Below are 27780 nucleotides of genomic sequence, written 5' to 3'. Positions count from 1 at the left end.
TCTCGCGTGACCTATGCGCGCCGGGGCCGCCCAGCCCTGTGAGGCAGGCTCGCGACTCCATGTCCCAGGCGCCCTTGCGCGGGCAGCCGCCCCCGCCCCCGCGTTGTGGCGGCGGCGGCCTGAGATGGCGGCGGTCGCTGCGGGTGGCTCGGGCTCGGCCGCCGGGGCGGCCCCTCAGCAGCAGCAGCAGCCGCCGCCGCCGCCGCCGCAGCAGGCGGCGGGGGGCGCGGCGGGGTCGGGCTCCGGGGAGGCCGGCGGGGGCGGCGCTGGGGCCGGGGCGGGCTCGGGCGGCGGGGCCGGGCCCGGGCCCGGAGGCGGGGGCGAGTCGTGGTACCTGGCGCTGCTGGGCCTGGCCGAGCACTTCCGCACGTCGAGCCCGCCCAAGGTGCGGCTGTGCGTGCACTGCCTGCAGGCCGTGCTGCCCCGCAAGCCGCCGGCCCGCATGGAGGCCCGCACCCACCTGCAGCTGGGCTCCGTGCTCTACCACCACACCCGCAACGGGGACCAGGCCCGCGGGCACCTGGAGAAGGCGGTGAGGGGCGGCGCAGGCCGGGGGGTAGCGGGCCCCAGAGGAGGCAGTGAGGGGCTGGGGGAGGGCAGGCGGCTGGGGTCCTGCAGGGTGCTGACGGGTGGAGGCTGACGGCCACTGACTACTCTCCCCGCGGCCCTTCGCGGGAGTCAGGCTGCTCTCTGCCCCAGCCAGCTTGTGATTTGGTGCCCTACTGAGCAAGGGGGCCAGGCTGTTGTCTGGTGGGCTGAGTGAAGGGTTTCATGCCATGGAGGGAGACTGTGCTGGCTCCTCGATTGAGGCCCATGAGCCATGTTCTGTCTGTTTACCAAAGAAATTGTAGTGTGAAGGAACGGGTGGCCGTGGGGCAGTTTCTTAAATGAACCCCTTCGTATTGTTGACTGTGCACTGACTCATCTGTTGTCTTCTCTTACAGTGGATGATATCACAACAAGTATCCTTTCCTGACCATCTGACGGTAGAAATTTAATAGCTGAACACTCACGTTTATAGCCTGGATTTAATGTGAAGTATTTCGACAAACAAAACTGGCCAGAGTGAACCTGATTCAGTATTTTGTAGGTTGTTCTCACCAGTTCCCAGACGTGGGCTTTTCTTAAATCTTTAAGCTTTGTCTTGGCATATTGAGTATTGATGGGTGGACTAATACATATTGCAGCAAAGTTTAATATTTACTTAACTTTGATGCTGCTAGATTCCACAGTTTGAAGATGTTAAATTTGAAGCAGCAAGCCTTCTGTCTGAACTGTACTGTCAAGAGGTAAGTGTATTGAGGCTGCTCCTAAAATATGGTACTTTGCTGATCATGAGTGCCCTATCGAGGGGGTGAAGGGTTTTTGACAATTTACTAATATTTTTTGTATTAGAACCACATGTGCACACATCAGTTACAACGTACTCCTGATTATGGGTGATCTCTGGTGCAGGGAAGCTTAATTTGTAGTGAAGTAATATGGAAGTTCCAAGGTGTTTCAATATATCCCATTATGCTGGTTGCAATTACCATTACAATTAAGAAGTTCTATGATAAAATGAGTTTACAAACCTTACTTATTCCATTAGTCATGGAGGAAAATACAGGCTAACTTTTTTTTTGGAGTTTTCTGAGATACTTGTGTTTTGTGCCTTGAATATTTTGGATTAGATTTACTAAAAGACCTTTAAAAGGGGTCTTCAGTTTTTGCAGGCAAGCCCATTTGTGTTCTCTAGTATGCATTTTTGTGCACGCATGAAGGGTTATGAGTGTACAGATGGATTTATGTTCTAATATTGTTCAGCACATCTTTTGAGGACTGCAAATTTGATTACTAATGTCAATGTTTGTTTTCAATTTTTTTTGTTTTTTTTTTTGCTTTCAGACTTTTTTAAATTGGGACCAAACCAGAATATCTTTCATTAAATCTCAACTGCTTTCAGTGCTGAAGATTAATTATTTTGGTTGGTTTTACTGTTGACTTTAAGGTACATATTTTTATTTCAGAATTCAGTTGATGCAGCAAAGCCTTTGTTGCGTAAAGCCATCCAGATTTCACAGCAGACGCCGTACTGGCACTGTAGACTACTTTTTCAGCTTGCCGTAAGTATTATTCAGGTGCCTTATAAAGCTGCATAAAAGGACTGTGAAAATGTCAGGAAGAAAGTATAATTTATATGTAAATTTCTAGATTTTTGCAAAGAGGAGAGAATACTTCTGTATTACTGAGGACACAGCAAGGCTTGGGTGTCTGTCTCTTGATCCAGTGGCTGGAACTAGTGCATAGATGGAACTGCCGAGAGTGTTTCATGTTGTACTATTGTGATAGACTTCAAATGGAGTCTAGTACAGGCCTCCTTGCCTGTAGGGGTGGTGATGTGGCTGGCAGGAGAAGGGGGGGAGATCCTCAGGGTTCTAGCAGGGACATAGAATCCTGAGAAAAGGTAGAAGAATCCCCTTCAAAATGTACATAAAACAGATACCTCCCCACACAGCCTGACTGGATTGAATAGAGAGTTTCCTACTTGAGGATGGTGTGAGAGCAGTGTGGGTTCCACCGTTTTCCACTTGCCTTAACATCCAAAGCTAAACTGGGTTGGAAAGTGGAATTACTACGAAGGCTTCAGATCAACATCAGAAATGTTGTTCTCCACTTTTCGTAAATGTTCTTATGCATGGCTTCAGTTGCACGTTTAACGCAGTACTGGTTTTTAGGCATCATCTGAGAACAATCTTGGAATTAGGAGGTGTGCTTGACATCTTGTCCTTACTTTTGTTGTACATATGTTCAGCGGATACTACTTAACCGATCTATAGGGTATCCCAGACTGTTAGGATTAGAAGCTCATCATATCCAAAGAGTTTACAGGCTAACCAAGTAGAGAGAGAGGCAGGTCTTGCTCTCTGCTGGACCTGTACAGTCAAGAGAGCATTGTTCAGCAATATCTCTTCCAAGATGTGCCTTTTCTCAGCAGCCTGATAGATACACAGAATACAATGAAGGCTGTTTGATAAGGATTGAGGGAATTGCGCTTTAGAGGCACTTTCTTTCAAAAGGGAGCTTGCCAAACTATTCTCTTGAAGAATGTGTTAACATTCACCTGTACTCCTCTTCTTCCCCCATTCTGTATAGGCTCAATCAAATAACAACAACTTATTTCAGCAACCTTGAAAATGACTCGTTTGTGTAATTTGAGTTGAGATTTTTGAGAGCCTTGCACTTCTGTCAGTTAAGGGGGAAATGTTTACTTATCAGTGAGTTGTATGTGTACGTATAAGAAGCTTAACCTCCAGTTATATTCTGTGCTTCTGTGAAAGATTCTTCTTACAAACCCCAAATATGTTGCTGGTATTGTGACATGTTTCTTTCTAGCTTCCTCCTGGTCAAAAGGCCTGAATTCTTTATTCTGTTGCACATTTCACTGAGATGAATTGGCTTTCTGACTGGAGATTGGGAAAATTGCAATTTCAGAAACTAAGGATGCATCACAAAAAAACCTACACCACTCTTCTTCCCTGGCCTGGAGCATTGAATATCAGGTCGTGCTCACCGACTTTATGATAGTGCCTTCCCTGCCAAAGGAACCCCTGCTGTTTTTGACTGTATGTTAGGTTTAGATGAGGCTGTATGTAGAGTAGACCACCTCTACTCTATGATAACTTGGATACGTGTTTTAAAAAAAAAAAGGTTTGAAGGGGATTTTCTTTGAAATGTTGAAAACTTTTTTAGAAGAGGAATAGGAAAAGTTTCATGAAAAGGCCTTCTGTTGTGTTCAGGTGACATGTAAAGAACTCCTATCAAGCAGTTGTATCAAACTTTAATTTCATAACAAAATGTCCAATTATTGTAACAGGAGTACCAAAAGAAAAAAACATAACTGGAAGTTTGAGTCATCAAAAATGCTAACTTGAAAACTGACTTTTTTTTTCTCTTCAGCAACTTCACACACTTGAAAAAGATTTGGTATCTGCATGTGACCTTCTAGGAGTTGGAGCAGAATATGCCCGGGTAGTAGGATCAGAATATACCAGGTATGTTGCCTTCACCTACCTTTCCCAGAAATATTTTAATTTATTCTAATCTACATTGAGATGCTGGTTGCAAATGAGCTTCTGTAAATCCATCATAATCAAAGCAGCATTTCTCATGTATTCTCTCTCTCAAATCTGAGTCTCTTGCTCTCGCCCATCCAAGGCTGCTTTTAACAGGAAACAAACACCGGCAGTCTGCACCAAAGTTCTGGAGATTCTTATTCTTAAACAGAACTTTGTTTGCCCTCCTCATCTACTCACATCTTCCCAACATGCAGGCTTTAGCCTTTAGCTCCCCTGCAAATGGGGACCTTCCAAGGCTTAGATACAGACCTAAAGCCTCAGACTCTTTATTTCCCTGGCACTGTGATTTGGACTCCTTTTTCCAATTTTAAACTTGCCTTCCTCTTCTAGCTCTGGCAGGCCCCTTATTGCTGCTTTGAGTGGAGCCCCAGAGATAGAGGACAATGGGTGTTTTCTATATTTTGGTGCATAGACTGCAAAAATTTGATTAAACCCTCTTCTCCCACCCCACACATTACCTTATAATTTACCTTATGTTGTGTCTTTTACGTCGGAGATACTCTAAAGTCTGGTCTGCCACCACTGGGGTGGCCGCACCCAGCCAATGCACACAGGATGCTGCACAGTAATGAAGGAGGACACTTGTGCTTTGATAAGTAGGACCATGGGATGATGGCCTTGCAGAGCAGGCAGGACCTCTTTTTGTAAGATCTCATTTCAAAGGTCTTCAGATGGTAGATTGCATGGACTTCATTTACCATGAAAGGGTGAAGGGCTGAGTTGGTTCTACTAGACTTCTGACCCAGGCTCCCAGGCAGTCTAAGCATTATAAGTGTGATGCCTATATGAATAGCTTGTTTCCTCTGGCCTAGTATAGTCCACGCTGAAAAGATCTGCAGCAGTCTCTTACCCTGAGTTTTCTCTCATGAGTATATCTTTGTTCAGTGTTGTACCTTCTTAGAGCTGTAACACAGTTTTGTTTTATTTCAGGGCACTGTTTCTGCTAAGTAAAGGGATGGTAAGTTGGATATATTTAAGTGTAACAAATAAGCAAGCAAGTTAATACTGTTACTTCATACGTTTTATCGGGACAAAATAAGGCTTTGCTCTTGAAATTGTCTAGTTTGTGAGTTGTGTGCCTTCCTTGTGCCAACCATATTTTGCTTCATTTCTGTAAGCAGGCATGATGTTTGAAATGCACCTGAAATCTGCTCTTTGGCATGCAGGATTCTTATGTAGTTCAATGTCTTGCCTGCTCATAATAGCAACACACAAGTAATTTCATGAAGAAATCAAGCACTGTTAGTTATTGGCATATCTCAGATTAGGGAAGTTGATTATAATCAGTGAAGAAGCCCTTTTGTGATGCAGGATGAAAGGTCCAATAACATATAATGACCAGTTTTTTTAAAAAAGAACACCTTTAAAGTTAACATCTTAAGTCTACATTTAGAGACTTAAATAAATGAGACCCGACATTCAAAAGGGAAGAGCACTCAACAGCTTCAACTCAGCTTCACTGAGCATTTAAGCTGTTTTTTCTGCACTGTTTATATACGTAGTGCTTTTCTTATAGCTTCTTTTAATGGAACGGAAACTGCAGGAAGTGCACCCACTCCTTACTCTGTGTGGACAGATAGTTGAAAACTGGCAAGGAAATCCCATCCAGAAAGAATCATTGCGTGTGTTCTTCTTGGTGCTGCAGGTGACTCATTACCTGGATGCTGGGCAGGTATGTGAATGATAATTGTGCAAAGTTATATGTTTGGGAATCAGGGAAAGATTCCTGTCCAAAAGGCTGTGATGTGTTATGAAATTACTGCATCAGCTTATGCCTTAAAGCAGACTAAACTCTTTAAGGCAATGACTGTTAACTGGTTGGCACGTTTACTGAACTGTATACATATTCAGGTGTTGTCCCAAATAGCATGACCTGTGTCTGATATGAATCAACTTTCACAGGTGAAAAGTGTGAAACCGTGTCTGAAGCAGCTCCAGCAGTGCATTCAGACCATATCGACTCTTCATGACGATGAAATTCTACCCAGCAACCCAGCAGATCTCTTTCACTGGCTGCCGAAGGAGCACATGTGTGTGCTGGTCTACCTGGTGAGAAGCTTTGTTTTACTTAAGCGGCCATTGTTAACTGATGGGGTGTGGGATAAGTGTGCTCATTTCACGTGAGGATGGACCTTGTATCCAGAGTATGATCCAGTGTACAAGCACTTTAATTCTTCAAATGATTGTGGAATTCACCATTTTATGTATGGACTGAATGCACAGTACAGAGCAAAGAGTTTTTACTTCTGCCCTCCCACATGTACATACTTCTTCTCATCTAATGCTTGACCCTTGCTCTCCACAGGGATCAAAAAGATGCAGTTCATCCTGTAAGTTCAAACTTACTGAGGTCAGAGTATGGTGACTTATGTGGCTTAAAACAACCAACAGATGGCAAACATGGTCTGAAAGAATTGGCTAGGAGAGCTTGCCATTCCCCACCCTGTTGTAGTGTGTTTTAAATGCAGTGGTTTTTAATGCAATAGCCTTTTGCTTCTAGAAACCAGAGTGGTCACAAGTAAGTGTGAATCTGGTGCTCTCAAATTTAGTTCCTAGTGGTCCAAGTCACCACATGGTAAGCTGCAGTTGACAATCAAGGTCTTCTAAATAGCAGCGGATGTTCTATGTTGTGGGAGACTCCACTTGGAAGAGCAGTTAACTTACATGGAAGTTTAATAATCTATGGAGTTTTGCTCTAGAAAGTGATTTTGTAAAGATGGCATCCAGATGGATCAGCCCTGCCAACTAAACCTGGGATCTGAAAATCACACAGTTTTTTCTAGCTTGTCCATAATCACCGGTAATAAAGGTTTTTCAGGCTGCGTGTTTCTTCTACCATTAGCTTCAAATTCTGGTCTGTGACACCTATGCAACTTTTTATTCCCTTCAGTAATGGCAGCATTTAAAGGGGTTGTACAAGAAGCCCTGAAAATGAAACTTAGTTAACAATGACATCAATACATGAGCCAAGTAGAATCCAGCTCATTCTCCTAGAGCTATGTTGGTTCTTCATGACTGACAGCGGCAGAAACTTGTCTTTTTAACAAAGCAAGGAGATATGACTCCATGTGCCTGAAAATACTTAACTCATCTTTTGAAATTGACTAGATTTCAAGTTGATTTTAAATTGCTTTGACTTCAGTTCTGGAATGTGACTCTAGACTTTCAGACCCTCTTTCTTACATTCTGTGGCAGGTGACAGTGATGCATTCCATGCAAGCAGGATACCTGGAGAAGGCACAAAAGTACACAGACAAAGCACTCATGCAGCTAGAAAAGCTAAAAAGTAAGTATTAGGGTTAAAACTTTTGATGAGTTGCAAGGCACCTTTATCTGGTGCTAACATAAAAATACCAAAAACTGCAATCTGCCTGCAAGAACAGGCACCTCTAATGCTATTGATCTGTTCGGGGTTACTTCCATAAGCCTATGTATGAGGATTTACTGCTCAGCTGTAAGAATTTTGCTCCGGTCTGAAGGTTAGTTTATTAAGATCTGAGTCCAGAACAAGAATTCTTTCCTGTACAAATTTACTGATTAGCCTGCTGAGTTATGGGAGTACAAAAAGATTAATTCATCAGTTCCTAGCAGTTTTTAAACTGCTCTGCAGAAACTTTGCTATCCAAATGACTGGACTATTCAAGATCCTACTTATTGGAAGCAAAGTCATGATCCCCAGGGGTTCAGCTAAGTGAAGCTTGGACTACCATTCTTCCCTGATCAAGGAACAATTCTCCTTTTAAAAATAGGCTCACTTCCCCAGTGGCAACTGAAACAGTAGGTGGGAGCAAGCTGACTTTTCTGATGCCACATAGTTCATATAGACTTCTGCTCAGAAGTCTTTGTGCTGAAGTTCTGTTGAACTGTCAGCATCAGGGAAGCTAGCTTTGTAGTAGTTATTTAGGGCCTAGGCAATGGGGTTAGGATGTTTTAATACTATATAACTTTATTTCCTGAACTACCTTTGCTTCCCTCTTAGTGTTGGACTGCAGTCCTATTTTGTCATCTTTCCAAGTTATTTTGTTGGAACATATTATCATGTGTCGGCTTGTCACTGGGCACAAAGCTACAGCACTGCAGGAGGTAAAACTCTTTTGATCACTTCCATGCTCGTTTAATCTTTTGAATATTCATGAATCTTTGCAATAAATGTTAGTTAAAAAATATGGACATTTAATTTCCAAATAACATGTTCAGACTCTCGCTGGAATTCCAGTAGTCTTAGTGTAACTACGAACAATGCATAGCAGTGTCTGGGAATCCTTAATAAGACACTGGCAAGGTTCTTAAGCCTTGAAATTAAACTACGTTCCATACCTCATTTGAGAGCACTTCAGAGATTTTACTCACAGGGTTTTAAAATAGTATAGGTTGCTAATGGCCAGAACTGAGTTCCAGATACTTTTCCCCTCATCCTCTTTTTCTGTCACCCTTAACTATGCCACCATACTTCCTTCACTCAAACCCATAACTAGATTTGTCTTCAACTCTTCTTTCCCTAACTTCCATATAGTGTCCACCACATGACACTTCAACCTGTGCATACATAAGATGCAACTGTTTCTATTCATACAGCTAAAACTGTCATCCAGGCTCTCCTCTCCATCCTGATAGTTCATAAAAAATGCAGTTGAAGATTAATTTTCCTCACTTGTTCCTCTGATCAAGTCATCCCCCTTTTGAATCCTTCGACTGGTTCCCCATTCTCTATTTGGCTCTAGCTCAGGCATATTGCACTGGCTTTTCCAGCCCTTCACAACCCTGCCCTTCCCTACTTATCTTTGTCTAATTATGTCACCACCTCCTTCCTCCCCTCTGATGGTAATACTGGTCTCAGCTTCCCTTTTGTCCAGTCCTCCCCCAAATGTCTGCATTGTCTTCCATTCCATCCCTTTTTTATGGAATACGCTTTCTGAATTGGTCCACTGACCTTTCAAATCTTTTAACACTGCCTACCACAGCATTTAGAAGAAATTAGCCAAGTAATAGTGGCTAAATAAAGGAGCAGTTGGTGATGGTTCATGAGTTCGTTTTTTTTAACCCTTTGAATGTTTTGTCCCTCTTCCATCTTTTGTCGCATGTTGTCTTGGATTGTGAGCTCTTCAGGACCGGAACCATGACTTCATGTGGGTGGATAGTGCCCAGCACATGATAGAATCTACCCTAAAGCAAATAATTCTGAAAACTGACTGGTGCACACATCCCAGACAGGGAAGAGCCTATATACACTGATCTATGTATGGCTTAGCTTGCAACGTGTCTGGACTCTACTTTAAAGGTGCAAAGCATAGCTTAACTTAAATTTGAGCAAAGCACAGCAATAAGCTAATTGGCTTTTACAGTTCAGGCAGTTGGGAAGTGGGGGCAGGCTCAGCCTAGACGTAATAAAGAAATAATTGGTTTAATCTTTTAAAATATTTTTTCTAACAGATCTCACAAGTCTGTCAACTCTGCCAGCAGTCTCCCAGACTGTTTTCTAATCATGCTGCGCAGCTACATACTCTCCTAGTGAGTACACACTATTACTGTTGAATTTTGACCTATACATGGCACCATAACTAGAGTTCCATCTTAATTATTTCAGATAACTGTTCTAGTGATGCAAACCTCAGCCATATTTTTACACTTGCACCAGGCAAGATCATTTAATAATTTTATAGAAATCTTGTAAATTGCCTCAGTCTGTCTTTTAAGCAAACACCAAGCATTTTGTAATAGCCATAGAACAGTTAAATAGTTAAACTCTTCTCCTTTAAAAATACAGCACATTTAAGTATGGGAGCTTTGCAAGTGAACATCCACAAGGTATATTGTATGTGTTAGGGAATGCATTTTGGTAACAGAAAAATCATAAGATGATTCACTGTATGTAGAATTTGTATTTTTAATGTTATATGAAACAAACGGATTCTAAAAAGAAATGAACTTTACAATAATTTGATGAGAAGTTGGCAATACAGGAATTACTTGATCTTCTCAAGTGAACCAAACAAAACTGAGGCTTGTTGGTGTCTGGCATAACACATTAAATTGTTTTCCTGTTAATGCCTCATAACCACTGTTCCCTCTAAGCTGTGCGCGTGTGCACAGATCCTAAACCCTGTGCACACAGTGAAATACCGCACGCACAAAAATTTGCACAGAAGAAATTTTTTTGCGCACATGGGCTGTCAAAAATGAGAGGGAACATTGCTCATAACTTCAAGATTTAGTGGATCAAACTTGCAACCATCTCCTTTACTTGCAGAATTGCAATTTTGCTACAGTTACTAGAATGCTTAGTCTAAAATGCACTTTTTTTTACAGGGGCTTTACTGCATTTCTGTTAATTGCATGGACAATGCAGAAGCACAGTTTACTACAGCATTGCGGGTAAGATTTAATGCTAAAACTACTTGCTGTAGCTCTATTAAATGTAGACGTGGGCATAGAGTAGACTTACCTTCAATTTCTCTAGGGTGTGTCCTCTAGTAACCTTTTATGAAGCAGCCATGGGTTTTGCTTTACAGCTCCTTGGGTAAGGCAAAGCTATCTTACCCAGTGAAACGTATGAATAGATCATTCCACTATTCCTGTTGAGAGGGGGAGGATTAAGACTTGAGGGGCGCAGAGCCTGAGTGCTTTAATATTATCATGGGTTTCAGAGTAGCAGCCGTGTTAGTCTGTATTCGCAAAAAGAAAAGGATGCATCCGATGAAGTGAGCTGTAGCTCACGAAAGCTTATGCTCAAATAAATTGGTTAGTCTCTAAGGTGCCACAAGTCCTCCTTTTCTTTTTGGGAATATTATCATTGGTGCTCGCAACAATCTCTCTTTACTAGAATGGGGCAATATCAGAGGACACTGTGCTCAAAGGGCTGGCTTAGCAGTTCCATCTCACCCAAACTGAGATTACTTTAATATGAAGAGACATAAGAGTAACTAAGATGAAGCAGCAAATTCTTAAGGAGCTTGGAATAATGAAACAAAACAAAAAAGCCTCCCCTCAGGAATGGGGTGTTTAAATGCTGCCTGTCGTGTATTTTGCTTTAGAGACTTTTACAGACTGCTGTTGGGTTTAATATTTATTAACAGCTTCTCAGAAATGAGTCTGTGTATGAACACACTTTTGAGTGTCTAGATGGCATGGCTCTTCTGGGCTGCGCTATTTCTTTGTCTTGTGAGGGCTGTAAACATGCTGCTTAGTGACTAATACCAGTCTAGCTATTTCTGGTTTAGTTTTATATTCTTCTATTTTAGCTCACCACACATCAGGAATTGTGGGCATTTATCGTGACAAACCTGGCCAGTGTGTACATCAGGGAAGGCAACAGACACCAAGAGGTATGTGACTGGCTGCTTCTGATCTGTGGCTTTACAAGGTGCATATTTGCAAGAGGAAAAAATTTTAGCACAGCTCTTTGATTATTCATTCTTGGTGTGCTTTGCCACAAGGGGGAGTGCTTTGTTGGGCAACCACCCATCTGATCAACATGGCGTCATGTATTAATAATATTACTTACAGGGGCTTGAGGGTATGAGTTGGCCTGGGGCAGACCATTAAAGGAAACGAGCATTTTGGATCCTACAGAGAGGTGTGATTTAGATGTCGGAGCACAGCAGTGGGAGTCAGGAACTTGAGTCCTAATCTCAGGCCTGTCACTGACTCCCTCTGTGATCTTGAGCCAATCACTTAAATTGTTCATTTCAGTTTCCATCTGTATCTAAGGGCAATATCTACATTACATGGAGTTTAATAAGAATTAATTAAATGATTATGAAGTGTTTGGAAATGGACATTTTCAGGTGGTGTTTGTTACCCACAGAGGACTGATCAATCAACCCTCTTCCCAAAGAAGTTTACATCAACTTTCAAGTATTTATCATTTGTACAGCAGTATTTGTGTATTCTCTCTAGCACTTATGATTGGGTTCTTTAGCTATTTTTCAGAAACAGTGTTATACTTTCAAGTGTTATACTTAGTCTTTTATGGACAATTACATTGTCAATTTGAACAAGCAAAAGCTGAAGCACGTTAAAAGGGGATGCTTGGAGAATGAAAATTAGTTAACTTAATTTTTGTTTAGTGTCAGGTTCTGGTTCTTGTTAGTCAGCAAGATGATTCAGCTTTTGGATTTCAAGCACTCCTGTCATATGTTTCCATTAAAAGTCTTTCCAGTTAAATTTGAAGTTTCATGCTAACACTTACGAAGTCTAAAAAAAATAGAAAATTGTTCTATGTAAACCTGATTTTTCCAGCCAATATTGAGCTGATGGAACCCTTCCAATGTTGGAATGTTCCATCTTGTGTTCTAGCCAGTAACAGCAAATGTTTGCTATGTTTTTATATAACTTGAGCATTCTGCTTTATGTACTGCTCCCATTAAAACATTTGTATCCCATACTGTAAGCTAATACTTGTTAGAAACAATTTTTTTCCATTTCTGTTTCTTGACTACAGCTTTACAGTTTATTGGAAAGGATAAATCCAGACCACAACTTCCCTGTAAGGTAGGGATTCTGGATATCTTCTAAATGCTATTTTTGCAAGGGTGTTTTTATGGCTCTTGCCTTGTAAAATTCTTAAAATAAAAAAAAGCAAGCATGAAAACCAAATGATCAGGTTTGAAGTCAAGGAATGAGTGCATACAGGTTTTTCAATCTTTGGCACAAAGAATTTTGCTTTGATTATGAAATGCTGGAAAATAAATTCCTAGAATGTATCCTGTATTACGCATCTGATTATTGTAAAACTCGTGGATTTAAGTTTATCGCTTTGTCCCCAGCTCTCACTGTCTCCGAGCAGCTGCTTTCTACATCCGAGGACTGTTCTCCTTCTTCCAAGGAAGATACAATGAAGCAAAGTGAGTGCAAAGTCAGTGCCATTTGGAAGGGATGAGCAAGAGGGAAAAATGGCTCTTTCATACAAAAGAGAGGGAAGATGAGACTCTTCCAGGTCTACCAGAATCCTTCTCCCCTTGAATTTGGCCAGGTTGATTTAATACCTGCTGTTTGCCTAAATAGGATTGACAAACAGTTTAGAGAAATTCCCCTTTAGATTTTCTTCTCTACAGCTTTGGATTCCTAGTAATGACAATATCTAGCACTCTTTGTTGGTAGATCTCAAAGTGCTTTACAAATGTCTGTATTGTTATCCCCATTTTACAGATAGGGAAACTGAGGCGCACAGAGAGCAAGTGACTTGCACAAGGTGTCGCAACCAGCCAGTGTCAGAGCTTGGAGCAGATCTTAGGTCTCCAGAGTCCCAGTATTTGCCCCTTGACTTCCGCAGTTAGTCTTTCTGTTCTGGATTATGGTTATTACATATTTGTTACATATTCGAAGAAAAGGAGAATGTTTTATACAATGTTTCATTTTTGTTCTGTTTTGATAGACGATTTTTGCGAGAGACACTGAAAATGTCAAATGCAGAAGACTTGAACCGATTAACAGCATGTTCTCTTGTACTCCTGGGTCATATATTCTATGTGTTAGGGAATCACAGGGTAAGCCTTTACAGTCTTCAGTATTACTACTGAGACCCTTGTTTTACTTGCTATTTGCCAAAAAAATCAATGAGTTTTGTAAAACTAATCTGTCTTATGAGTTCCACACGTAGCAGTATCCTACGTAAAGCTGGCAGCATATTGACTTTTCAATTTGTGATTTGCATGTTTAATGGTACGTTGACCAAGCAGTGACATTTGAAATCTATTTCGGAAGATTGTATTTTCATAATGTTTAAAATCATTTGAAAAGAGGATCAAAGTAGAGGAGAAATGGTTTAAACTGGATTGTTTTGGAAAGGATTCTGAATTCAGATTCTCTTTTTTTTTTTTAAATCCTCATGCTGTGGCAAGATGATGCATGCAATGTTTTCCCTGATGTGCCCAGTAGATGTACTCTAATTCCTGTTGTGTTGAAAGATCTTAGACCACTTTAGACTGTATTTTAGGGGTTACTGTCCTACCTCAGAAACACAGCCACCCCCTGGGTTGAAACTTGGCAGCCATTCTGTGGTTACCAAAGTTGTTTCAATTTCAGCAATAATTTTTATGTAATTATGGGTGATTCATATATTGAAACAAAATCCTTAATAGGTCACTTGCTTTGAAAGTTACTAGTCTTAATTGGCCCCTTGCATATTGTAGCCGTTCTCTATATTTGCCATCTCTGTCCTCATTTGCTTTTCTTATGCATTAGGGAGCAGTAAACTTTAACTCTGGACTTCCTCTGTGTACTCTGTCTGCGTCCGTCTGTCATACACATAATGTATAGTGTGTGTTCAGGTGTTTGTAGTCTCTTCTAAATACATCCTGATATCTGGTGCTTGGATTTAGTTTGCTGCAGCAGATCCAGTAAATGATGAAATAACAAAACAGGGGTTATACAGAGGAATATAATCTCACATGAGATCGGTTCTAATAGCCCAGGAGTGGCACTGTCTGTCATGTTATTGCATAGGTGAAAATTGCCCTGAGTAGCTTTTAACTAATACATGAGAACAGTGTTGGGTTAAGAGTTAGCTAGATATTCTAGATGGCAGTGAATATCTTCGAGGTGGGAGGGGAGGAGCTGGGGGCTGTGAGCATTCCATTGTGTGACTTGTTATACAAATTTTACGGAACACTTTATATCTTAAAGAAAAATATCTGTGGCTACAATGAGTGTTTGACCTTAATATGCATTCTTGACTAGGAAAGTAATAACATGGTGGTACCAGCCATGCAACTTGCTAGCAAGATCCCAGACATGTCTGTGCAACTATGGTCTTCAGCTCTGTTGCGAGGTAAGTTAGTCAAAGTGTAGCTCCTATATGTCTGTATACAAGACAAGTAGCAAGTTGAGTTCTTAGGACTGGGGAGAGGGGAAAGACCATGCTTTTCGATTCTAATGCTTACCAAGAAGCTAGTGGCATAAACATCTTATGACCCCAGTTTTTTTAGGCGTGTATGTGTCTGAAAGACAAGAAAAGTTAATTTTCTGACCTGATATGCTCATATTTAAAGTGTGTGGAAATCAGGTGCTTCTTCCAGAGAAGCTCTGCAGGAGAAGCTGGTGTCAGTCACTTGGGTGTCAGAAATCCCGACTATCAGTCCTGCTGTGCAGCAGCTCGCATAAGCTAATGTAGCCTCTCATTTGCAGCTGTTCAGACTTGATGCCCAGGTTTTGGGCAGAATGATCTTGGCCAAAATTTTCAAAAGTTACAGGTTGATTTTTGAATGTCCAACTTGCCACCTTAGAGGGGCTTAACTTTCAGAAAGTTTTGAGAACCATCCTCTGAAAATCAGTCCCACATAATGTCTCCAGGTGGGCACCCAAAATCACTAGTCACTTTTTAAAATCTTGGCCTTAGGTGTCTCATTGGAAGCCTGTAATTTTTAAGAAACTTTTTTTCCCACTTTTTCAGATTATTGCACTAGCTCCTAACTGTTCCCACCATCAGCCAACTTGTATGCTGACCTTATTTGCCCAGAAATAACGCCACCTGTTAGTCACTAAAGAGGTGTGATTCACAGAGGAGAAAAAGATCAGGAAACATTGGCTTACAGTAGTGACAGTTATGAGCCGGTGTAGCAGTCTGAAAAAGAAAGGGGAAATGTTTGAGTGGCTTTTCAGTGCCTGATAGCAGGAGTGGTAGTCTCAAATTTTAATGTCACCTTTTCTAGTTCAGCATTAGGGTGCAAGGTGAAAGAAAGGAAAGTAAATTAAACCAGGAGGGACAGGGTGGTCAAGTGGGAAAACAAAAAAGTAAACCCCAAGAAAATACCAGATAGATGCTAATGGCTGTTCCAGGAGCCTATTGAATCTTTAACATTGACACCAGCCCCAGATTTTTTGGACGCCGAGGTCATCCCTGCATGTTTTGCTACAACAGTAGAATCACTAATGCTTGCAGTTTATGGTGTCTCCATGAATGTCTTGCAAAAGGGGTGGGAGAGAATCTTATATTGCTCTCTAGCAATCCCATGTGGCTCTCACAAGAGCAGTGTTAAATTAATCCAGAGAGAGGTTGATCTAGTTCTTGACTAGAAAGGCAGGTTAGCCTGCTGTAAAGCTGAGAGGGCGGATGAATAGGCAGGATTCTAGAGGATGTTTTGTAGTTGATTCTCTCTCAAAGTATCCCTTTTCATCATACATACACATCATACCATATACCACATCATACATACATATAATTTAATTTGACTCCCATCAGACCCAGGATGCTTTATACAAATATTGACTAGTTTCTTGGCAGACTGTGTTAATGCTACAGTTGACTTATCCTGCAGCTTCAGTTTAATATAAATAGTCACGTTACTACAAACCCTGTGCTGCACATTAAGCGCTGCAGGCAGGAAAGGCCAGACTTACATTCTCCTCTTTTCCTGCTGCTTTGGTTAAAAATGTCTTCCAAGTAACTGAAATACTTTTCTAATTATTATGTGAGTGTAGCTCTTGCCTGAGGTGCGTTGATGGCTCTAGAGGCTGACACCCTCAATTTATCCTTAGTCCGGGTGCAATATGAATTTCCCCCACACTGTCCCATCAGTGTGCATTATCCATGCCTTGAAGAGACATTGAGTGGAGAGGGGAACTCTGTCTCAGTAGTCGTTACCTGCTGGGACTGCCTACAAGAGGTCCACTTGTTTCATGGTGTGGATACTTGTCCACTAGTAACTAGCCTGTGGCTCATTAATTTACTGTGAATAGATTGCCAAGCAGTCAGCCATCTGAGTACCATTTTTCAGTCACTAGTCAACTGCAATAAGATTTTCCTCTTGCCTGCAGTCCTTGTATGTGATTACAGGTCTTTCATAAAGTTTCTGTCAAGGAAATGGCAGTCACCTTGAAATAGATTAAAGCTCTTCAGTAATGGGGGATGAGAAAACCATATACATGGATAGTTTGTGGAATTGCCCATACTGAAAAAACAGCTCTGGGTTAGTACACTAGAATGTGGCAAAATATTTAGGAGTCAAATCAGTATGATGGCAAAATACACCACACAGAGGCTCTTTATCTTGGTGCTGTCATCCTGGTAATCTTTTAAACAATTAAGGTGCTTAAGGGAGAGCTTGATTGCTAATAAGTATTGTATTCACTGCAGGATAGCACTGCTTCAGGTTTCTGATGATAGAAAATATAAGAATTCTTTTTGCTTAACTGAAGGTTATTTGTGCATAATGATAGCTGCTTATTTAGCCCAGATTTCCCTTTTGGATCACAAAATAACGCAACTTTATCTCATAAATTCCTCCTGTGTTCACATCATAGAATTGCTGATGAAAAAGCACTGGGCTACTAGTCATGGAGAGTATCTTGGCAAAATGGAAGTATTAAGGGTGGATTGGCACCCTTAAGAGCTGTCCCTTCCACTTTGCTCTGCAGAGCATTTTGAAACTTCACACAGCTACTAAACGCTGCAGTGCTCCTGCCTACCTTTGACATTTTTCTACACCTCTTCCTACTTTTCCTCAGCTTGTCTAGCATGGGCCTCCTCTTCATCACTTTTCACGATGTTACCGCTGTTTGGGGTGAGAGCCTTCTTCACTGCAGTTCATCACATTGGGAATAGCCATTCTGTATTTCTGGGCCTTGTTGATTCTCCATCTGTCTTCAGATTGCATTTGAAAACTTAATTTTTTCTCTTGTGAACACAGAATCAGTTAACTTCAGCTGTATATTAACTTTGGAGGTGGAATATGGTTTAGCTGAAACACTACCTATTGAAACACTACACTGAGAACCCATTCTATGTATACACCAACTTCCGTTCTGCTTAAGTGTCATACTGATGAGAATTTTCTGTATAAACAGAGATTTAGTGTTGAAACAAAGTTCTTCAGTCACCTAATATTAGAGCAGCTTGGAAAATCAAATGGATTGTGTATGCTGTTTGGGGTTGAGCAGGAGACTGGCAGGCATCTGTGGCAGAAACTGATCTCAGGAAAGGCAGAATCCAAAGTGGATAATGCCTGGGATGTGATGTGAAGGCAGCTATGACTGCTTTCCCCCAAGCAATGCCAAAAAGAGGCTAATGACAAATGTGGAGAGACGCAAAGATACTAGAAGGGGCACTAGGCACCGTGACTCCTGTATACAAAGTGCTCCTCTCCTGCACCAGACAGCGCTTCATAATGTGAGAGCAAGAATTGTGTTGTGGGGCTCTTTTGGCACAAGTCTGAGCTAAAAAGGGATGAACTAGTTTAAATGAGCAAACATTACATAGGGTGAGACTGTGATGCCAAGTTTCAGCCTATAGTGAATTAAAACAGCGCAGTTTTAAAGCTCCACAAAATTTGGGGTTTGTAATAGAAAATTATAATTCAACTTCTATTAAAATCAGCACTACTGTCAGATTCATATAATTTCCTCTAATTACCAAGACCTGCAGTTGCACACTTTTTTCCAATAGATGGCACTGTAAACTAGACACTGTCAAAGGTTGACAACAAGCAGATGTTTTCTGTTCAAGTAAGAATTACTGGTCCTTGTGGAGCTCCTGGCATATTGTCCATAGAGGTTGAAAATAAAACGAGAATAAATGTTTTGAAACAGGGAAGGATAACAGACCATTCAGCAAAAGTGAAACTTTCTCCTGCCCTCTGATTGTGCAGAATAGGACAGTGCAATAGCAGGGAATGTTCAATGTGGCTGGTGTAATAGCATCAAGTATTTTAGGCATATTTTAAATATTTTTATTGTATGCAGTATCTAAGATTAATCTGCCCTCAGATGCAAGTGTGCAGTTCCTACTGAAGACACTGGGAGGGAGTGCCTGTGAGGGTAAAAGTTAGCACCAAATGTAACTTTTGGCCGTTGTGGTCCAGTTCTGTCTGACCTTGCCTTTCCATTAAGTAGCTTGAGGTAAAAGCACTTGGAGTACCATACCCAAGTGACATAGTTAAGCCGATCTAATCTTCAGTGTAGGCAGTGCTAGGTAAATGGAAGAATTCTTTTTTCAACCTGGCTGCTGCCTCTTGGGGAGGTGTTTACCTATGCTGAGGGGAGAGCCCTTCCTGTTGGCGTAGGTAGTGTGAACACTGAAGCACTAAGGCAGTGCTGTTATAGTGGTGCCACTGCAGTATTTCTAGGTAGACTAACCCCGTTTCATTATTTTCATTGTTCTCCCTTGCTGAAAATAACTTTTAAACATCCCTAGAGTAGCAGAAACACCTTTAAACTTCTCTGCAGAGTTGTTATAAAAGTTTCAGGGCATACTGTTTAAAGGGCAGACTTTTTTGGGGGGATAATCAATTTTAAAAGCTTTGGATTCAGTGTTCCTTGAAAATGACTTTATAAAAAGTAGGAGACAGGAAGGAAGTTCCACATGGGGCTACACAAGTGACCTCCTCTTTCTCCAGCCAATAAAAAGGGGCATTCTTAAGCAATAAAAAATCCCATCTGCCCAAACTGTCAGCCATTTAATCTTTCTCTCAGTACAAAAATGTGATACACTCCACTTTTTTCTCTTTCAGATCTGAACAAAGCCTGTGGAAATGCAATGGACGCTCATGAGGCTGCACAGATGCATCAGAACTTTTCACAGCAGCTTCTTCAGGACCATATTGAAGCTTGTAGTCTTCCAGAACACAACCTAATTACGGTAGGTAGTCTTCATCTTTCAACAGTATGGTGTGTGTAAAGCAACACACTGATCTTTTCTCTTGTCTGCCACCACTCCCCCGACACACATGCATCTCAGTGAGTCGCCAAACTTCAGGCTGCTTCCTAATATTTACAATGGATGGATAACAGAAAAGAGAAATGGAGGTCAAATTAATGAGTTAACTTCTGTAAAGGCTGTTAGGTTGGTGATGTCTTTATTTCTCAACTGTGCTTTTCCCTGAGTGTCACATGATTATTTATTGCATGAGCAAAGTGGTTTTTGTAACCCGTCAGATGGTTCATTTTACTTACAGGTCTTGCTTTCAAAAGCAAGAAACCATTTATGTTCTGGATATGTTATTTGGTTATGGTAGTACACCCAGATCTTCAGTCTGAGAGATATTGTCTTGTACATTGCAAGAAATATCCACTACTGTTCACATTTCTGCCATATTTAGATTTTCTATGTCTAAATCGAAATGTCTTCGGGTAGCCAGTCTAGGGTTTGTATCATTTTGTATCTATACAGACGTTGCCATAAACTGAAGTTTTTTACCCCTTTGAATGTGCTAGTCTTCTGAAGTCACTTAGATTCACGTCTAACAGAACTAAATACAGTGTTTTATTTTGGAATCCAGAGAATTACCTTAACCTCTGACTCCCTAACTTTGACTGTCTGTGTCAAAATGTTCTGACACTCAGATTGTTTTGAAGAGGTAAAGAAGTCAATCCAATTTTTTTTTAATTAATCATAATTTAAATGTCTAACTTTCTGGGGACAAAATGAGATGGAGAATAGGAATAAATCATTTTATTGCTTTGTCTGCAGTATGTCTCTTTGTCTGCAGATTTCCCAGAGGAGGGAATGCTTGAGATATAACCTCTTGTTTACAAAGATGCCCACAGTAACTGTGATTCCCAGGAGCATGTGTATATAACCTGCAATCCCAGAGGGCACAGATTTCAGTGATGGTGCTGTGCTAGTGACTTCAGTTTGATGTCTACCTGCATTGCTGAGTTTTTCATAATCCATGTTCTGATTGCATAGGCTAGATAATGTGGATTGGAAAAAATGTATATTACAAAAATTAGTTTTCTGTCTCGGCAGACTTCGTAAAATATAAAACACGCAAATGTATTAAGATGGGTGAGAAACAGGCCTTTACTGAATTTAATTTTGGTTGTAGCTTGAGCATTTTAATAGACTTGTACAGACAAACTCAACTTGGGGCCCTATCCATCAAATCTGTACTTAGGAGTGGTTTCAGGATTGGACCTTCACATTCTTATGGAAAGGAACAGGAAATGCATTCACTCAGTAACTTGCCAAACGTAGGTCAAATGAAGTAAGAGACCAATGTCTGAAATTAAACTGGACCCAGGATTGACTGGCCGTTTGAACAGCAGCATTTTGTCTCTGTGGTATATCCTAGTAATGGACTCCTGGCTGATAAAAATCAAACATTCTGGTTCTCAACTACTTTTGATGCCCTGTCTTTTAGTATCTCAATGTGGTAAATATTATATGGCCAACTCTTCATTTCTGATTTTCCTGTGATTTTTTTTCCCTCCCATGTAGTGTATATAGGATTTTCATATTGTATATTGTCTTTCAGTGGACAGATGGACCGCCTCCTGTACAGTTCCAGGCTCAGAATGGACCCACCACCAGCCTAGCCAGTCTCCTGTGAAAGAGAGAAACTACCAGGACAATGCTTAAAAAATGTAGCCAAAAATGGGGGGAATAACCAGAACATTTTTCCAAAAATTTTTCTGCAAAGAAAACAAAGCAAATTCCTCTTCTAGCGAGGGCCTCGTAGGAAATGGATTGATGATCACATAATGTACATTTCATAGACTTACAAAGTGAGAAGGGCATTTTAAGCTGCTTTTATGTAGCCTGTGTGAACATACAGCTAGTTTGTGTGTATACTCACCATCTGGTTTTAACTTGTTTTCCTCTTATCCAGAATTAAGGTTTAGACAAAGAGGAACACTTGTTCCTTAAATTGGTTAGATGTTTGTTTTTAAAAAAGACTATAACAGAAAATGAAGAATGTATTCAGATTGGAACAGTGATCATAATCTAAATATTTAAACCCTACCTGAAATGATGCATGCCTGCTTTTATTGTTTTCTATGCTCTCCTCTCCCTGGGAGTAATTGGATAGAATCATGACTAGCCATAGGGGTACAAGAAGTTTCAGAAGTTGGTTCATGAAGTGGCATCCTTTCTTCTTCTTCTTCTGTATCAAGGCTTTGAGAGTGCCAGAAGTATTGGAATCCCATAATGAAGGTAAAAATTAGCTCATTTACTAGTTAGACTGTTGAAGAGAGAAGCAAATCAAAGTGTGTGGTTTAGGGTAAACAGTCCCCAAATCTGACATGAATATCTGTATAGAAGAGGCTTACAATAGAATAACACATGCACCTGGGAAATCTTGCGTTTCCAAACTTTTCCATATGCTGGGCAACTTTTCTGTTTTGGTACCTCAATTTTTGTAACCTTGCTGCTGTGAAGTTACTGTGTTTCTCTGTCTGTGTGCTGTCCAGCTGCCTACCAAAATAGGAAAGATGTGGTCACAGCTCGGTCATTTCCATTCTGCACAGTGGAGTTTGGCAGTTGTTAATTCTGTGGAGCAGTGTCAACAGCTTGTAGCTGGGATTCCAACATGCTGAGTGCAGAATGGTGTAAAAGTGGTCATACAGGGTTAAATGTTTCCCCTTTTTGGTAGCTCTGCATATTTCAATAGAAAAATATGTGGTGTTAAGATTTCTAACCAAACAAGTACTGCTGATATTCCAGTAATACTTGTGGGGTTTTTTTTAAGAAATGCTAATCTTACGTTTGGGGCAACTTTCTGACCTTAAAATTGTTGAGTCTAGCAGGAGTGTATTTGAAATTTCTCTCTTGGGGTGGTGGTTCTCCTATTTAGCAATCTGGCATCTGCCTGATAGTTATTTGCCTTCTAGAAATCAAAGTCTACTACTTGACCATTGAGAGAGAGAGAGAGAGAGATTTTTAATGGGACAAAAATCTGTTTTGTCCATGTAACGGTGGGGTTTTGTGATCCCTCTGCTTGCTGTACTGCCGCTGTGTAACCTCTTTCTTAGAGCTGTGCCGATGCACAAGCCATGGTAATTTTAGGCTTCATGTAGGTGGAAGATGCTTCAACTTCAGGCCTGCGGAGCAGTACTTGATGCAGCATAAACTTAGTTTTTTTCCCAGAACTCAAAAGATAACAGCATATTTGTGAGCTGACAGGGCTTTATGGGTACTTTTATGCAAATAAGCATCTCTTGTTTCTCATAGTTATATATATATATATATATATATATAGAAACTGTTCCACAACATTTGTGATTGTGTTGATATAAAAGAAGAGACACTATCTCCAGTGTGTCACCTGGTTTTTTTACCCAGGCTAGAATGCCATTCTTGTACCCAAGAAGGGTTGTGCGAGCTGATCATGAGACACGCTACTTAGAGTATACTTTGCTGAGTTCCTTTGAATTATATCACTGACACTTAGCACAGTGCAGCCATCCCCAGGAAGGGTCCCAGATTGACAGCTCTGGGGACAGAAATCCTCTCTCCTCATAAGACAGCTTTGGCAGCAGCACTGCAAGCTTGCACCACAGTACCAGTGTGGCTTCGGTTCTCACCAGGTGGATTCTGTTGCTGTCCTCTGATGGGGCTGCCAGAAGAGGTGCCAAATCGTGGTATGGGTGTCTGTCACTAGGAAGGGTACTGGCGCAATAGACTTTTCATACTGGCAATCAAGCAGCTGTCACTGCAGTCACTTTGTCTGGATTTCAGCCATTGATGATCAGGTGAATGGTGCCATATTTCATGTGCCATCCAGACCCCTGTCTTAGGACATCCCTTCTTAAAGCCCACAACCTTTACTCTGGGGCATGAAGCAATTAGTGTCTAGTACATCTATGGCCAGATTTCCAAAAGTGCTGAACACCACCTCCCATTGAAACACTTATGGAAAGTGGCCATATTCTCAGAGATGTTGAGCACCCCACCCCGCCCTCATGGTTCTCCACTTCTGGTTGCTGACTGGTCTTAAAAATATGCCCCCAGTTGTGGGTGCTGCTCAGTTGAAAATCCTATGAAAGAATCTTGGTTTAGAAGTGTTTATACTTTGCATTTGGATGTGTGTTAAAGAATGGAGCTTTTACAAAATGGGGTGGGAGTGTCTGTCTTCTGTCTGTCTGTCTTCTTTGCTTTCCCACTGATAGGGAACATTCTTGTTCTGTAATGTAATATTCAAATTAATACAAATATTTTTAAATAATTCCCTTCAAAGATTGGCCTATTCAGATGATCCAAGCATTGTTCCTTTGCCTTACTTCTAGGCTCCTGTTATCCACCCTAAGCTGTTTGTTCACCAATCATGTTCTCATTCAACTGAAAGAAATCAATTATAAATGTTCGTTAAATGCCTCTTCTGTGAAGCAATGTAGGGGGGAGGAAACAAAAACTTGTAGTGGGCTGAGGATTAGGTATGGTTCACATGAAGTGTCTCCAGACAAGCTGGGCATGTTCACTTGAGTCTACACAGGTACGTTGCTTCCTGTGGCATTACTGCCTTCAAGCTTTCAGGGGAAGCAATTGGGTTTTCAAGGCTAAAGGTTATGAAAAGGCCATGTATTATCCTCTGTGCAGCTCTTCAGTTTGCAGTGGTGATTTTCTAGCTTCTTGTTGGCAATACCTTGGCACATATAGATTGCTTTGTTCTATCTGTAGAAAGCTTGTTGTAAAGTTATAGAAAATAACAATGGGAATTCCACCTGTTACCTGACTAGCCAACACTTGCTTCTTCATAGGAGGGTGGTGCTGCATTTCCAATCTTCTCTGAACAGAGTGGTATGCTTGTTCATATCTGTTGACAACTGACGTATCACCCACCATAGGCTTTGTTTGAATTCAAACTCCCTTTCCTTTCTCCTGCCTTCCTTCTGTGCGCAGAATTTCACACACTGTGTAAATTTGAATTAACCTGGTAATTTTGTATCTCTGAAACTCAGTGTACATTTGCTACAATGTACAATGCTTTTTGACTACACTTGTGTATTAAATTATTTAATAGTCATATTTGCTTTTCAATACATTTTGTATGTAGCGCAGATTAAAATAAGGGTCTCATAACTTAGGTTCTTCCTAATTTTAAAATGCATAGTATCTTTGGTCATCTGTATGTCAAGATGAACAGAAAACTAAAATTTACAATTTAGAAATTTTTGGTTAAATGCTTGATCTGACTTTAAATTGATTTGATCAACACTGCATATTTCTAGTCTTCAGACTCCTGTCCCTTAATTCCCTTTATATGAAACATACACGGTCGTTTTTATGAATTTCTTTAAAAAAAAACAAAAAAAACCTGTACAGTTTCTTTAGCATTTTTAAATGAGTAGTAAAACTTATACAGAACCATTTTATCATTGTCATGTGGGTAGTGTAAAAACTTCAATATGTATAGACAATGCAGTCTGAAACAGTGTTTGTCTATTATATTTTCATTTTGTGTAGTACAGACTTCAGAGGGGTTTCAGCTAATAAATTGCATACTTGGGAAAGACCATTTAAATTAGCTCCCAGTTTCTTGAAAAAGTAGATAGGAAGTTTATTCCCCCTGTACGTACGTACATATGTACGTACACATGCGCACGCACAGAGAAATTTGTGATGGTACAACAGTGTTAGAGCCTTGAGTTGTTATCTTACCTATAGACACATGCAGTTCATCACTCTGTTGTTTTTACCGCTTTGATTTTAGTTTTTCAATTTACCCAGAGAATGGATAGTTTTCTTTTGTGACAGAAATTCTAATTAGTATACCATTTTGCTTTAATGTACAGGGGTGCTGACAAAACTACATATCACACTAAATGAACCTGATTAGCATTTATAATATATGGCATTCATGCCACAATTATGGAAGCTCTTTTGCACCAGAGGGGTGGAGCAGGGAGCCAATCAGTATTTCAGCTTGTACAGAAAAACCTTCAGTGAAGAAAACAAAGTGAAGTATCACTTGTCTGTACTGTCCTGCTGTTTGAGCAAGTTTGTTGAATTATTTGCTGCCATGAAATGTTAATGTTAGATTAGGTCTGTACAACGTATTGTTTGTAGTTCTCCCTAAATACCAGGACTACTACTTCCGTCTAACACTGTAAATACCATAACTGATGTAAGGAGACATAACTTTAGGCATTAGTTTGTTGCGTTTGGTTCCTCTCGTTTTCTATATTAGAAGAATTTTTAATAAAGTTTAATCTGGCCTCTAATTTTAGTAACTTGTAAAATACTAATTCCATTAGTTGTAGGTAACTATGACTACCAAGGCCTCTTATATGGAGGTGGTGACTCAACCCATCCTCCAGATCTGCCGTTGAAAGTTTAAGGTGGTGCTGCTTTGGGACAAAACACTGTTCAGAGAGAGCTGTGCCCTAGCAGGATCCCAGCACAGTACATGCAAAGGGGTGATGTGGCAGCATGCAGGGAGGTGGAGGGCTGCTCAATGTGACGCTGCCCCTCATTTTACTGCTGTTGAGAGCTCCTGTCTCAGAGTGTGAACCTGGGGTTTCATGACACAGTGCTAAAAATGTCTGAGCCTGGTCTATGCTGATATTCACATAATAGCACTGGTGCAGCTACTCAAAATCAGGTACAAAACTTTATTATGAATGCAGCTCTAGGGCCTGTTAACATTGATGCCTAAACTAACAAGGTTCTCCTAACATGGTTCTGCTTTCCTTGATTGTATAATATAAAGTTTGTGTGTGTTGTAGTCGAAGTGGACCACCCAGTGTTTTTTTGATCTGTGTCCGCGTTCTCACACTCCACTCATCTGAAGCAACAAGACTAAAAGGGAATCCAGGGAGGATGGATGAGAACACAACCTGTGCCCCTGAGTCCTTCACAATCACTCCCAGAGCCCTGTTATCACTACAGATCTGCTCAGGATCCTACCTGGCAGTATGATTAGTGTCTATGTGGATGAGCTGCGGGTAGTTATCAGTAGTTAGGTACTTGCCGAACAAACATCCCAGTTTTCATACAGGCAAATTCTATTTGTGTTACTGCAGCCTGTTCACTGGGAGCTGCACAGAGGCGTGTCATGTGCTGATATAACTTCATTAACAGGGCAGCCAGGCACTCTCTTCAATTGCTGCGGGTCATTCTTTTGTTAGGAGTAGGCAGCTTGCCTTCCCTTATTAGCTTTTTACACTTAACCTTTGACATGCAGGATGTCTAGTTATGAATGTAAAATGGACCAAACAGCCTTAAACACCTGAATGAGAGCTCTATTAGAGCACATGCTTTCAACTGGGCTCCAGAGGCCACAGCCTATTACAGTGTTAGACTGAGCCAAGTTCTGATAAAGCAGGGTAGCAAAAGACTCTTTACACCTTTCTTTAAATAAACTGCACTAGATGGTGTAACACTTCTTGTGCTAAAGATTACTTTAAACCCTGATGCCAACACAAATGAAATAGCACAAGTTGGAGAACCCAAATAAATGTGTGTTTAAAGTACAACTTCAGAAGAATCTGTCCTCCTCAGTAGTTAACTATAAGGTTCTCAATAGCTTGGGGTGAAGCCAACTAGTTATAAGTGAATTACTGCTATTAAACTGTTATCATTTGTAAACTACAGTTGAGCTCTTGAAAGTGAAAAACCTGCTGTAAAGCTATATTAGGAAAAATTACCCATTTTCAAGATATCTTTAGAAAAAGATTGCGTTGTAGAGAGGTCAGTGTTGGTTATTAAACTCCATATAGAATTGGGTACAGGTAAAGGAAGATGAGTAAATAGTTTTCCTGATCACAGGTAGAATCTGTTCAAATGTGCTATTTGGTGATGTAGATGCTCTGCCAACTAGGACACTGGACTAGAAGCCCTGTGGTCTATTACTAACTCTTCTACTGATTTATTTTGTGACCTTGGGTAAGTCACTTCACCTTCCTGCCTCAGTAAAATGGGGAAAATACTTACCTGTCTCTGTTAAACATTGAGATCTGTGGATGAAAAGCTCTAGATAAGAGCTCAGTATTAATTGTTTCTATTTCT

General features: G+C 40.8%; 1 protein-coding gene and 1 long non-coding RNA gene across 3 annotated transcripts in view; one reads left to right on the top strand and one right to left on the bottom strand.

Moving 5' to 3' along the window:
• The first annotated feature begins 100 nt into the window (after positions 1-100).
• On the top strand, positions 101-26508 carry MAU2 (MAU2 sister chromatid cohesion factor). Of its 2 annotated transcripts, XM_073323941.1 has the most exons (19): positions 101-532; positions 945-962; positions 1224-1289; positions 2010-2105; positions 3940-4034; positions 5049-5076; positions 5635-5790; positions 6021-6167; positions 7314-7404; positions 8098-8201; positions 9549-9626; positions 10425-10490; positions 11357-11440; positions 12559-12608; positions 12884-12961; positions 13492-13603; positions 14796-14886; positions 19562-19689; positions 21308-26508. In XM_073323941.1, exons 1-19 carry the CDS (start codon positions 125-127, stop codon positions 21380-21382), a joined length of 1971 nt encoding a protein of 656 aa, XP_073180042.1. In that variant the 5' UTR covers positions 101-124; the 3' UTR covers positions 21383-26508. The 2 variants fall into 2 exon arrangements, with proteins under 2 accessions (XP_073180042.1, XP_073180044.1); XM_073323943.1 differs by lacking the exons at positions 14796-14886; positions 21308-26508 and having other exon boundaries at positions 19562-19649.
• LOC140903137 (uncharacterized) overlaps positions 19425-27780 on the bottom strand; it is a 35271-nt gene continuing 26915 nt past the window's right edge. The window contains exon 3 of the long non-coding RNA XR_012156161.1: positions 19425-19814. This is a non-coding gene — a long non-coding RNA (uncharacterized lncRNA). The remainder of the gene's footprint in view (positions 19815-27780) is intronic.

This window comes from Lepidochelys kempii, chromosome 25, assembly GCF_965140265.1.
Source record: "Lepidochelys kempii isolate rLepKem1 chromosome 25, rLepKem1.hap2, whole genome shotgun sequence".
NCBI lineage: Eukaryota > Metazoa > Chordata > Testudines > Cheloniidae > Lepidochelys > Lepidochelys kempii.
The sequence above is the reverse complement of the archived record's forward strand: the minus strand, read 5'-3'. Positions and strand labels throughout refer to the sequence as shown.